The sequence below is a fragment of the Euleptes europaea genome, chromosome 1, assembly GCF_029931775.1.
Source record: "Euleptes europaea isolate rEulEur1 chromosome 1, rEulEur1.hap1, whole genome shotgun sequence".
NCBI classification, from domain to species: Eukaryota; Metazoa; Chordata; class Lepidosauria; order Squamata; family Sphaerodactylidae; genus Euleptes; species Euleptes europaea.
Window position 1 is genome coordinate 34,935,194 of NC_079312.1, and position 14,441 is coordinate 34,949,634.

General features: G+C 40.2%; 1 protein-coding gene across 4 annotated transcripts in view; it reads left to right on the top strand.

The window, feature by feature from the left end:
• The window catches only part of PTPRG (protein tyrosine phosphatase receptor type G), a 669,402-nt gene that overhangs the window by 646,217 nt on the left and 8,744 nt on the right, over positions 1–14,441 (top strand). For all 4 annotated transcript variants that reach the window (XM_056855280.1, XM_056855289.1, XM_056855297.1 and 1 more), the window contains 9 exons: positions 484–566; positions 788–922; positions 2,028–2,162; positions 4,363–4,526; positions 5,879–6,014; positions 7,223–7,369; positions 8,698–8,791; positions 10,402–10,478; positions 11,917–12,045. In XM_056855280.1, coding sequence (XP_056711258.1) covers positions 484–566; positions 788–922; positions 2,028–2,162; positions 4,363–4,526; positions 5,879–6,014; positions 7,223–7,369; positions 8,698–8,791; positions 10,402–10,478; positions 11,917–12,045 — 1,100 coding nt within the window. The remainder of the gene's footprint in view (positions 1–483; positions 567–787; positions 923–2,027; positions 2,163–4,362; positions 4,527–5,878; positions 6,015–7,222; positions 7,370–8,697; positions 8,792–10,401; positions 10,479–11,916; positions 12,046–14,441) is intronic.

Here is a 14,441-nt window from a genome sequence, read left to right on the forward strand (position 1 = left end):
AGGTTGTGGTGGGGATAGGGGGATATGCGTGAACAAAATCCACGTCGGATGGGGGCTGTAGTAAGGTGGGGAGTTAAGTGAGATGGAGTTTAAAAGCTAGCTGGATCCAACCCATTATGATAGACTGTGTTTCTGCACCCTCTGGTGGCAGCCAGTGATGTGAAGCAGGGTCGGAAACACAGAAGAGTATGATCTCAGGGTATGAATAAGTTCGCCAACAAATTATGGAAGGAATTGCTGGGTCGGGGGCTAGAAATGTAGTTAACATTTTGCATCAGCTGCACAGTCAGCTTAATGTCTAGTTTGGCCCTCAAAACTGAGGGTCAGACTGGACAAATTTTGTGGGGCGTAAGCTATATTCTGTCTGTCACAATTACAAATGGTTAGAAGCTGCTGATCAGCTTAGTTTTCCTCCTATCTATTCAAAATCTAGAGAATGTGTCAGATTTTATTATTTCCTAACATTTTTTTTCTTTCTTGCAGATGATCACAGTAGAGTGAAGTTAAGACCTTTACCGGGAAAAGACTCCAAGCACAGTGACTACATTAATGCTAATTACGTTGATGTAAGCTGTTTTTTCTTTCTTGACTGTATAGAGAAATACTGTCCTACAGAAAGAATAGAAGCCATTAAGGCTTGTAGAGGCTTTTTGTTTACTAACTTCAACTTCAAACTCCTCACACACTCAGAGTGGGAAAGACATCTATCTCTACAATGTATACATTATTAATATGTCTGCTTCCCCAAATACTTTCATCTTGCTTTGTATTGTGGTTTTCTTTGAAGGGTTACAACAAAGCAAAAGCCTACATTGCCACCCAGGGACCTTTAAAGTCGACATTCGAAGATTTCTGGAGAATGATTTGGGAGCAAAACACTGGAATTATCATCATGATTACAAACCTGGTGGAAAAAGGAAGAGTATGTGCAATGCGGCTTTTGTATACCCACATTTCTTACCTCTCAAAATGAATGCATATTTTTTTTCAGATTCATGAAAGGGTAGAATTTCTTCCATTAGCTGTAATAGAAACCATAATGTGAATTGATATATGGTAGGAGAGTGCATATTTCTTCCAGGGGAAATCATTCTGTCCTTCCCACCCCCCCATTTGTTGTACACGTACATACCTTTTCCCACACTTTCTAAGTGGCATACAATGAATGTGTGATTGTGACAGCAGGCTCCAGCCCTGACCTGCTTGCAATCATTGGATTGTATTTATAGATCTTAAGTGATGAATAACCTTGAACAAGCAGGGTTCCCAGTGACGTGGCGAGCCACACTTGGGTGTTCTTGTAAATTCAATAATGAACATGTGGAGGTTGAGGTTGGAGGTTACTGCCGTAATCCCTCCCCCGCCCCCACGCACTCACACACACTACATGTTCATTTCGTCTACTTCGTCTACTTAGAACAAGGGTTTGGTTGTGGTGAGGGTTAAAGCTTCTGGCAATGATTGGCTGAGTTGTCCTAATGTTACAGAGAACAAGAGAAGCAGAATAATCTGTCCGACATAGCTACTTTGATCCTAGAGGAAGGAGTTGAAGAAGGGGCCTGAGAAAGTGGTATGCCAAGGGAAGGGCTGTAGCCCAGTGGTAGAGCATCTGCTTGGCATGCAGAAGGCCCCAGGTTCAAGCCCCGGCATCTCCAGTTAAAGGGACTAGGAGAGCCACTGCTGGTCTGAGTAGATAATATGGACCAAGGGTCTGATTCAGTATAAGGCAGCTTAATGTGTTCATGTGAAACAGGAGGGGCTAGAAAAGAGAAAGAAAATATTGCAGATTAACATAAGAGGAATATCTATCTGATGGGTGAAAGAAACCTGGAGAAGAGAATGAACTGAGATGAGAGGTTCAGGTGGTAGTGGGGAAATATTGAGGAGATAGTGGGGAGATACTGAGTTTCACATATTGATTTGAAATAACTCATTTGAGCTTTGTTTAATATCCATAGTTACCATGTGTTCTGTGTTCATGTTCCATGAAGTGATTTCAGTCTATCCAACCTTTTTTCTTTCCTCAGAGAAAATGTGACCAGTACTGGCCCACGGAAAACAGTGAAGAGTATGGTCATATTATAGTAACACTGAAAAGCACAAAAGTACATGCTTGCTACACAGTCCGCCGCTTCACAGTCAGGAATGCAAAAATGAAAAAGGTGAGGAAAGTCATTGCAGCGTAGCTTGGACAAAGAATTCACCCTTGGGAGGCTGCTGTGGTGTTTAATATCCATAGCTGTTAAATAACTCTGTGGTGAAATACCTGTTTGCTGTTGTTTGACACATAGCAGAAGTTTCTTGGGTATTTAGAGTGTTTCCTGGACTGGGCAAGTGTATGGAAACAAAGTAGTTTGGAGTTTTTTTTGTTTATAATAATGGTGCTGTTTGCATTTATTAGGATCAGTATGTGCAGTGTGCACGCTGTATGTGGACTGCTACTCTCTTGTTTTCTTACTGCCATTCCTACAAGGAGCTCACAACACCCTTGTGAAGTAGGATCAGTTATGAGATAGGGACTGGCCTGAGATCAACCAGTGAGCTGTATGGGAGATTTCCTTTGCACATCTCCTATATGCCAGGTGGATCACATGGTCAGAGTGGTCTCCATAAATCAGAGTATTTGTCTGGACATTGCTGTTCCTGTTCAGGCAGATGAAACAAAAGTGTGATTAGTTCAAAGTGTTAGAGCTGTGAACATTATTGGCTTATTCTATAGGATGCTAAAGAAGCTTAAGGGTTGCAAATAAATAACAAAATTTAACCTGTCAAGTCCAAACAAAAGAGAGTCAATAAAAGCTATAGAACACGAAGCCTCCTTTGCACTGACTGGAAAAGATGGAGTTAGGTTATTCTCTGGACCCATGGGTCACATACCCTAACACTTGGAGAATTGTTGCTTTAGTAGCTAGACCTCTCCACTGTAGAAATAGGTCATACTTGTATGACTTTAGTGTTGTTTAGAGTTAGACTATGTGGAAGTGTAAAATAGGAATCTGTGGGAGCAGATTATACCCTCCTCTCTTCTAAGTCAAATAGGAATCTGTGGGAGCAGATTATACCCTCCTCTCTTCTAAGTCAAATGAAAGTTCAGTGTCACAAAAACTACTGCATACCTGAGACATGACCTTTATGTCAAGAAAACATCACCTAATTGGTACTGTCTTCAACTAGGCAGAGTCCTAAGTGCCAGGCAGACACTCGTCTGAAATGCACAGTTCATTTCAGTTTGAGAACAGATAATAAGATTTCCCCTGCTTCCTTAAGCAAAATTTCTTCCTGTTTGACCCTGTTGAGATTTCTTTGCTTCTGAGATACCCCTAATTCTACTTTGCCTGCATAACAACAGTTGGGGGTCTCTTTTATACCAGCCTCTCTTTGTAGCATCTCCCCCACATATACACTTCTTTAGTGAATATAAAAAGCACCAACGTATTGAATATCATCTTCATTGTATCTGGTGAAGCTAGTTCTGGACTCCAGTTATATAATGCATATATATAACTGCATATATAATGCATATGGTGTGACATAAACTTGGAGAAGTACAAAGAAATGTTGGTGTGCAGGACAGTGAACTTCTCAATGAGGGACCTTTTGTCTCTTTAATAGTTAACAAGCAGATGCTTTCTCATCACAATCTCCAGTAGTGCAAGAAGCTATGTCTGCCAACCCTCCTCTTGTCATCCGGCTATTAATAGTGCTACCCTAACCAGAATTACTCCCTTCTAAATCCACTGAAGTCTTAGGAGTATAATTGTGCTTAGGATGGCCATGTAAACGTAAGATTACAAAGGTTTTATTCCTGTCCAGTGGTAGCAATGTTCAAAATAAATGCAGCAGGGAGGGTGTACTCAAGGACGTATATGCATGTTCAGTGACAGCTGTTCAAGAAACCATTGTGCTTCTAGAAGAAGGCCATTGCTAAATTCCTTTGGCTATGCTATTTTTCCATTTGCCACAGAAGAGAGAAAATGAATTTCTTTTTGTCATTAGTTGGTAGTGCATCCTTACTTTGAAGAATGAAGCAGTGATTGCAGCAATATCTCTGTTGGGTACCTTGCTCCTCCTTCAAAAGAACCATGGAGCAATGTTGTGATGCAGTGTTGGATGGCATCTTTGTCATGTAAAGGCAACAGACACCACTATCAAGAAAGACCAACCCTTTCCCTAATCAGTAGGTTGTTGCAGAAAAGTTTGAAGGAGGTGGATTGCAAATCAAAAGGAGAATGAATGGTAGATAAGACTTATCACCCAAGCATGAAGCAATCCAATTCCCAACAGAGTAGAATCAAGCCAAGGGTTCTATCAGTAACGAAAGTATTTTCTTCCTTATGTGTTTCATGCATTTGGGATCAATAGGGGAACCCTAAAGGGCGCCAGAATGAGAGAACGGTTATTCAATACCATTACACACAGTGGCCCGACATGGGAGTGCCTGAATATGCCCTGCCAGTGCTAACGTTTGTGCGAAGATCCTCTGCAGCTAGGACTCCTGAGATGGGCCCAGTGGTCGTGCATTGCAGGTATAACTGGACATAGCTCCATTTTATGGGCAACGTGTTGTAAGTTAATATGCACTTGCAGTAGATTTTTATAGTGTACTTATTTATCATTTGTATTAAGCGATTTACAGTTGTTATTCATCCTGTCCGTTCAGAGGGTGTTAGTCAGGTTATTTGATTACTATGTTACACCAAGAGAACTGTAATTTCAAATCTATCATTTATCAAGGCATTCACTGAATGCAAGGCTGAGCCAAGGTTTGAACTCATGTAGCCCAAGTCCAAGTTTACTGGAGCACCACCCAGTACACATCATCCCATTGTTCTGTGAGATTGATAGTTCTCTCCTTCCCAGGCCTAAAGAACACCAGTAGCTGACAATGAGTGTAATCAGCCAAGTCCATAATTTGTCTTTCTATGTTAATCTTGCCCTGACCTGGATGGCCCAGGCTAGCCTGATCTCGTCAGATCTCAGAAGCTAAGCAGGGTCAGCCCTGGTTAGTATTTGGATGGGAGACCACCAAGGAATACCAGAGTTGCTGTGCAGAGAAGGCACTGGCAAACCACCTCTGATAGTCTCTTGCCATGAAAACCCCAAAAAGGGGTCGCCTTAAGTCGGCTGCGACTTGACGGCACTTTACACACACACATGTTAATCTTACTATGGCTCGAGCAATTTCCCTTGACTTCAGAACATACCAAAACTGGGACAAAACTGGAACTTGAGAATCCCTGTGTGTGTTATGTCAAAGGAAATAAATTTTTACCAGTGCATTAAGTACAGAAATACCACAGTTTACTTTTTATGCTACTTCAGCCATCTTCAGAACTTTGGTTGACAAGCATAAGAATTAGAAACCTAAGTTAAATGACAGCTAATCATGAAGTTAGAGCCCTGTGGTGCAGAGTGGTAAGCTGCAGTACTGCAGTCAAAGCTTTTCTCACAACCTGAGTTCAATCCTGACAGAAGTTGGTTTCAGGTATCCGGCTCAAGGTTGACTCAGCCTTCCATCCTTCCGATGTGCGTAAAATGAGTACCCAGCTTGCTGGGGGTCAAGTGTAGACAACTGGGGAAGGTGATGGCAAGCCACCCCATAAACATAGTCTGCCTAGTAAATGTTGTAATGTGACATCACCCCATGGTTAAGTAATGACCTGGTGCTTGCACAGGGGACTACCTTTACCTTTTTAATCATGAAGTCAGTCTAAGCAACTTTCAGGAAACGCCTAAAATTCCATCTGGAATTTGACAAAAATATATTTTGGAAAGCCAGGGGAGCAAAACTGTGACCTGTAATAATACTTCTATATCAGCAGCTGCAACTAGTATTTAACTTACTTATTTTTGTATCTTTTTAATTTTTTTGGCCAAGTGCTGGCGTTGGTAGGACTGGAACCTACATTGTTATCGATAGTATGCTACAACAGATAAAAGACAAAAGCACAGTTAATGTCCTAGGTTTCCTGAAACACATCAGGACACAGCGCAACTACCTCGTCCAGACAGAGGTAAAAATACAGAAAAGCATTAATTTTCATGACAATAAAGGTTTGTCAGCAAGCAGATTTCACTAGATGAAGAATATTTATTCATGTGTAATATCCACTGTAATTTCCCTGTTAGTTACATACTATATTTATTGCATTTTGTTTACTGAGGGTGCATTTGCAAATGCATATATTTATTTCTTAATATTTATATAGTGCTTAGAAAAAACTAGGTGTTTCACAGACAATTTTATTTTTATATAAGATTTTTTAATAAATATGAATGGAACAGAAAAAAGAAAGAAAATAGAAGCTATATCACAACAGCAATTACAATCACATCAAAAAAAGAAGACAAGGTGTACATATAATAAAATAATATAATAAACAGTAAAAAATAAATGATGATAGCAACAATGATGAGCAGTAAATAGTGATATAATAATGAGCATTAAATGTGATTACCATAATAATAAATCTTAGCATAAGTCATAAGAGACCCTATACACGCATGGACACTCTTCTGGTTTCCATTTTGTTGCAAATGCTCTGGCCACCGTTATTATATATCTAAACATTTCTTCCAAATATTTTGGGATATTCTTTGGCATAATGCCCAATAGCATACTCTTGGCTTCCATAGTAAAAAAAAAATTTTAATCTGGATTTCAGCATGTATTTCATTCCAGTATTTTTTTTGTGTTTTTGCACATTCACCACGTAAAATTTTAAAAAGTCAAATCGCTGCCCAAAAGTTAACAATCTAAATACTGACAATCTACAAGATACAACAGGCAATTGTAATGTCTTAATTTATCAAGTACAAAACCTTCTAATTGTTTAGGTTTTGATTGATTGATTGATTGATTGATTGATTGATAATCGTTGGTAAAAGGTGAAGGACATTTTCTTCCCTTACTTGTAAAAATAAAGCAGTACATTTATATAATGTACACTGTATTATAAATTATATTTAATCTTAAGAAATCTTTAAAAGAAAGTGGCATATGAGGGGAGTGGGGAGGGATTCCAAGCATAGGGAGAAGCAAAAGAAAGTAAAGAAAAACTAGCAATGGGGAAACAGAACTCTTTGGAAGAAAACAGAAAACCTGTCTAGGCGGTATTTCACTCAGTGAAGCTTTCAGATAAAGCAAAGATTTTCTTTTAAAACACAAGCATTCCAATGTATTTTCTTCTTGCTCATGACTTGGTTGCTCCTGCCGTTGTAGGAACAGTATGTTTTTATTCATGATGCCTTGTTGGAAGCCATTCTTGGGAAAGAGACTGAAGTTTCTGCCAACCAGCTACATAGTTATGTTAATAGCATTCTCATACCTGGAGCTGGAGGCAAGACTCGGCTAGAGAAACAGTTCAAGGTAAGTTTCTCTCCTGGCCTTGATCACTGGTAATGTCCATGGTGTAAAAGACCACTTTGCATCTGAGGAAGTAGTTGGAAAGAAAACAGAAAACACAGGTTAAGGTGGAAACCTGACAACATCTTTGGAGGAAGGAGATGTCCAGGTGGAGGACCACCTTGTCCTTGTGGAACTGTGGGTGTGGGGAGTCAGACCGTAAGGCACACGGTTCAGAGGCTATTTAGCAGAGCAGATGGCAACCAAAAACTCTGCTTTAAAGGAAGGGACAAAATATTTGTGGCCAGTTGTTCAAAGGGGTTGTCCATGAATTGATTGAGGTCAAGCTTCAGGTTCCAAGCAGGATAAAGTTGAATACGGTCATAGAAGAACATTTTCACTATAATAGCTTGATTGACTATTGAATGACCATGCATTAGGTCAAGAAGCAGCAATGACAGCCAGATAAAGCGTAGAGTGTGCCAATCCTAGACACCAAAGAGGAAATATTCTAGGATGGAAGGCCAGTGGGCTGGTAGATTATGGTTTTCTCATATAAATATGAATATTGTTTTAACTTTTATAATTGTTATTTTTGTATCTATTTTATGAGTGTAAGTTGCTTAAGAAAGGCAACATTTTAAACCATATAGCAATGATATAAATGGAAATATAGTAAATTTTGATGGCCAGATTTCCAGTTTGTTGATAAGCTGCCTTCTCCAATACAAATTTTCAGCTGCTTTATATTAACATCATACCATAGAAGTATCTCTTAAGTAAATCTGCCAGACAACACGAGATAGCCCAGAAATAATTGGTCTTAGCTGAACTATCCAAGTTCACATAAGGTATAGGAAATTATACCTTAGATGTAGTTTTGTTTTGTTGCCTTATTAGGAGAAAAGAATTTTTTGTTTCCTGAGATCTAGACTCAGAGGATGTTTAGGACTGCAGGAGGAGGGAGGTGTAAAAAGATCATGCTCTGCAGACGGAAGTCCTTCTGTCTGTGGAAACACTCTGGTGGATTCAAATCCTGGTTCTGACCTTTGGAATATATTTTCAGAAGTAATTAAATCAAGAATGTCAAATGGAATGCAATCTAATTTACTTTATGTGCTATAAATGAGAGCTATGCAGACATGAGTGCTCAACAAGCATTTGTATAAATAAGTTACTTTATGCAGAGTTCAGTTCATCTTGGCATTTTGAATACTTTTAGCAAATCTAACAATACAGTTTGTTCTCCCAGGGATGCAATTTTTTCACAAGTAAAAAAGAAACTCTTCTCTTTTTCAAAAACAAGAGCTATGAAGAATTAATCTTTATTCTGTTTTATTTAAATCTTGTAGCTGGTTATGCAGTGCAATGCAAAATATGTGGAGTGTTTCAGTGCTCAGAAGGACTGCAACAAAGAGAAGAACAGGAATTCATCAGTAGTGCCATGTAAGATTGCATCTTCAAGCTTGATTGCTACACTGCATGAATTCTTACTAAATGTTGAATTGAGTTTGTGTATAGAGATGAAGGTCCTAGATTGGATTGTTATGTCTTAGTGAGTCAGAGCTTTCTTTAAATTTAAACCTGTGACTTGATGTTCAATGTGATGCATTTGGGTAGACAAACGCAAATCAGAAGTTTCTACTTCGTTGAATATTACTATGAACGTTTTCTGTATTGATGGACTAATTTTTAAGTAGAATTTCAAATACTTTCAACACGTGACAATGCAGTTTTATCTTCCAGTCATATTTTTTAGAAGTTTCTTTCGATCAGAATCATTACATGTATTAATATATTTAAAAAAATTTAATTTTAATTTTAAAAAACAGTTGTTTCTTCCAGGCATAGCAACATCAGACAGGGAGATTCCAAAACAATATTTATTAAGGGGAGGTGCCTCCCCCTACCCATTAAATTGACTTGTCAAATCCACACTCCAAGCCACTTTCCCTCCATGAGATTTCAGATTCATGTTCGCATATAACATATAATGTAATTCTTGCCTTCATCACCACGAAAACAACCATGGAAGTGTCATAGGGCAATCAAGCAATAGTGTATACATACTATTAGAGATTTGCTTATGTTGTTGAATGTCCTTTAAGTGTTGTTTGCAATATGTGCATAGCTACAAGGTCTATATACCTCTTGCCCCAGGACCAAAGCTATTTACCACATTTCTTTCTGGGACTGATGCAATCTCCCACCATCTGGCAACGCTTCCCTCTGTTTCTCCTCTGAAAACCACCTGGAGACATATGTCCTTTAAGAAATACAAGAAGTGTCCTCCTAGATGAAACCAGTGGACTGTCTAGTTCAGTATCCAGTTTCACATAGTGGCCAGCCAGTTGCCGTGGAGTGGCAATAAACAGGGCATAGAGGCCAAGGCCTCCCCTTGACAGTTGTCTCCTGGTGCTGATATTCTAGGGTTGCCAGGTCCCTCTTCGCCACTGGCAGGAGGTGGAGCCTGAGGAGGGCGAGGTTTGGGGAGGGGAGGGATTTCAATGCCTTAAGAGTCTAATTGCCAAAGCCGCCGTTTTCTCCAGGGGAACTGATCTTTATCGGCTGGCGATCAGCTGTAATAGCAGGAGATCTCCAGCTACTACCGGGCGGTTGGCAACCCAATGATATTCAGAAATTAGTGTCATGTATATTCCATGGTACAGTATCACTGAATATTGCATTAACAGCAAAGGTAGCTGTTTACTGTGAAGTCAGGGCAATGGCAGTTGTTGCTGCTACTGCTGGAGGATAGGAAATGTAAAAATAAAAATTGCTGCATGCAATTGGAGGGAGATAAAATTCTTATTAACTATTGTTTGGCGATTTGGGCCTTCTGTGAAAATACCTGCTATAGTAAAATTTGATTACTGAAATTATAATATTCTTTTGTGAACAAGTCATTTTATCATTTCATCCCCTGTATTAACTCAGCCTATTTTATTATGGGCAAAGTGCTATGTCTGGCCCTCAGAGAAATGGCAGTTGTCTTATGATAAGTATGCTGTGATTGTGAGCTCCATTTACTATGGGCCTTTTGTTTTATGTTTCAGCTGAACGAGCAAGGGTGGGACTGGCGCCGTTACCTGGAATGAAGGGAACTGATTACATTAATGCATCTTACATCATGGTAAGAAAATCAACATTTCATTGTAAGTAAATCAGTGGAAGAAACTGAATATAAAGGCTCTTCATTTTATAGTTGATTGCATAAAGTACTGGCTTATGTTCCAGTACAGTAATTTCTACTATCTTTTCAGTGACAAACGTCATGTAAAGGAATCTTGAGCATCAGCATTGTTTAGGGCAATATGAATTTCAGTTTTCATAGCTTCAGGACCCATCCTCATCTCCCCACCCTCCCAGAACAACTTAAAGGAGGAGAGCTCCATAGAACACTCTACCTCATACTCCTACCAGCTTGTAACCAGGTACATGCATACAACAGCATTCTGGCCATTACCTGAAATGAGAGAGCTCAAGTATTCTGCCATTCCAGGTAATAATCTACGTGCTGCAATTTATGTGCATCCCATCAAGAGTAAGTAGGGGAATTAAAGGGCTCATTGAACTCTATAGGGATCCTATCTGGTGTCTGCAGTTCTGAGTTGTGTATTCCACAGGGATAGATGCTGCATTTCTAACTCCTTTTCAATGCATTCCTGAAGGGAATCCTCTCAGGAGGTAGCGTGACCCCCTATGCCAGCCCCACTGCCACTTGCACCATGCAAACTGGCGCAGACGTCAGTGTAGTGCCACTTATGGCGTGGCCCCCTGGACTGTGGCGGCAGCGCAGGGCTCGGGTGCCAGCAGGGACTCCCACCAGCGTTCTCCCAGCGCAAGCTCCCAAACCCCTTTCACCCCAGGAATGCCTCCCCACTTCCCCCTATGGGGGGGAAAGCATTTTTCCCCTTTGCAGCAGCCAGGAAGCCTCTGTGGAGGCTTCTCAGCTGCGCCATCCCGGACACCACGGTTCGCCCCCCTCCCAGGAATGCACTGTTGGTACTTTTTTTAAAAAAACTGATGACATATTTTTCATCATGGTATACAAATCTCATCTTACTGAAGGGCTGTTTACGAAACATTCTAAGTGACACTTCAGAAACTGAATGCGTACCCTGATTCCCACTATAGTATTTTTAGTAAGTGCAAATAAATACTAAATGCAGCTCACTGTATCTGGACACTCACTGTGGCCATCTGCATCCAGTAGGTTGCCATTCCTGGTTCAAAACGTTCAAGTTGAAACTAAGGATTTACCCCCTCCCCCATGTTTAATGCTACAGCTTTCAGGATAAATTCAAACAGCAGAGAGCTTTTAAAACTTTGGCAGTATTATACACTAGTATTATCTGTTCTCCTCCATGATGTATAATGTTCCTAAAGTATTCCTTGGACCGAGTAAGGTATGATTGGAAGACACATGATATAGCCAACTGGCTGAAGCTATGCAATTCTGAAGTCTGGCCAGTGCCTGGTTGAGAAACGTATGCTTGCCTTGAGTTTCATGATGGAGGGAAAGTAGAGCATAAACATGATAAATAACTTTAGGGTTTTCCTTTTAAAAGGGTTACTACAGGAGCAATGAGTTCATCATAACACAGCATCCCCTGCCACACACAACTAAAGATTTCTGGAGAATGATTTGGGATCACAATGCACAGATCATTGTCATGCTTCCAGACAACCAGAGCTTGGTAAGTTAATTAAATCCTCCTCCCTCCTCTATATATGAAACACAGTGAGGAAAAGGAATTAGACCATGTAGTTTATATTCTGGCAGTGTTTCAAAGGGAAGCGCAGTTTTCAAACATAACTTGTCCCCTTTAACAACTCCATAAGCCTGGTGTTCAAAGAATCCTGAAAGGATAAGCCAGGGAGGGCTGTAAGAGTGAGGAATATACTTGTAAATCTTTCTGCATCAACCACAACAAAAAAGGCACACATCTATTCATCCCGTGAAAGCAAAAAAATTCCCTATCCACTAAACCATTTCAAAGAGGGAAAAGCATCATCCTTTTTTTATGCCACCCTTATGCCACCCCCCAGTGGTTATTGACCTCCAGTTTTGATCTATCAGACATTATAGAGAAACACTCTACCATGGAAGCTTGCTGGATGACCTTGGGCCAGTCACACTGTCTCAGACTAACCAACCTCACGGGGTATTTGTGAGGATAAAATGGAGGAGAGGAGAACAAGCTAAGCTGCTTTGGGTCCCCATTGGGGAGAAGGCAGAATATAAATGAAATAAATAAATAAACAGTGGTTAGACAAAGTGTTGGGCTAAGACCATGGAGACTTGAGTGAAATCCCATCTCAGCCGCAAAGCTCCCTGGGTGACCCTGAGGCAGTCACTTTCTCTCAGCCTACCTGATAGTATTTTTGTGGGGATAAAATGGGGGAGGGGAGTGCCATGGATGCTGGTACTATACTCCACTCAGCTAAGTGCAGAACCTTCCTCCAGAGGAAGAGCCTCTTCCACTGGAGGAAAACTTTACATTAACTGAGCAAAATGGTAGGACCCAACCTAGTGTGCCATTTGGCACTTACCAAATTATGCTTCTCCTTCCTCCAGATCAATGAGCTGTGTGAAGTGGCAAACTTTGTACCGCCATAAGATAGTTGTGTTCCTCTGGGGTTTACTGGGCTGTGATTTAAATATAGAAGATGTTATATTCTCATTACTGACCCGGGTTGGGTGCTCCTGGAGCAATGAGCTCTGAGAAAACACGAGCTGGACCAACAGAGGAATCCTTATTATCTCAGGTTCATGTGTTTTTTCTCTGCCAGGATGGGCCAGTCTAGTTTGGATCCTGACAAGACTGAGCAAGCTTGTATTGTCATTAGCATTATTATTTTTTTGCATTGGTCTCATTTTCCAGAAGAGAATCAGATAATATTACAGATAGAGTTGAATTTTTAAATTTTAATTTAAAAAATTAAATTGTAAGCAGTGCATTTTGGGGTGTTGTAGAATTTGCTGAGAGCTTTTAAATATTTTTTAAAATATATGCATTTATTGTAAAAACATGATGGCTCTTTTCAGTCTGGAGCTTATTAATTCAAATGGGAATCTTTCCATGTCTATGAAGCAAAGGTTATATAGGCAGATAGTAAATCATTACTCTACAGCCTTCGATTCAGTACCAAGGAAGTGCTTGTGGGAAAAACTAGGGAAGACCTTGATTGATCGGAGACTTCTGTATCTAATGCAAAGACTTTATGAACCCTCATTCATACAGGTTCACTGAAGGGCATCTGTCCAATTCCTTTTCTTTACAGAAGGGAGTAAGACAGGGGTGTTTGCTGGCTCCCATTCTGTTTGACCTCTATATTAATGATATGGCCCTCAGATTAAATAACCCACAATTCCGTCCCCTTGACTTCCTGGTGGTCCCACGTTACAGATGATTATTTATGTTGGCTAGAGTGAATGCCATTGTGTCAGGGGAGCTATTGGGTTGTTTAAATAAGGTGCCATATTCTGAGCAAATTGGCTATATGAGCATTATCATTAAATTTATTTTATTTTTTAAAAAATCATTACTCTCTAATGTGATGGTTTTAGGCATGTACTTATCTTAAGGGAGGCCTTGACAAATAACAGGTGCCAGGTTGCCATGGTGCCTAGAAATTTCATTGGGGCGCCTAGTATTTTCTGCAGTGATTTTTTTATAGTGTCTCTTAGCAATTCACAGTGGAAACACAAAGAGCTGGATCCAACCAGTTTTTCCACTGGTGAAAAAGGGAGGGTCCCCGTTGACCACCAAAAAGGTCGTCATGAGACGACAAGAGTCACTGGAAAAGACCGTCATGTTAGGAAAAGTAGAGGGCAGCAGGAAAAGAGGAAGACCCAACAAGAGATGGATTGACTCAATAAAGGAAGCCACAGCCTTCAATTTGCAAGATCTGAGCAAGGCTGTCAAAGATAGGACATTTTGGAGGACTTTCATTCATAGGGTCGCCATGAGTCGGAAGCGACTTGACGGCACTTAACACAACACACACATCTGGCATAGACAAAAATTATGTGGAACAGGGGCTTTAATAAGGACAGAAATTGGCCTGAGATTGTGAAAAAGCTGGGTGG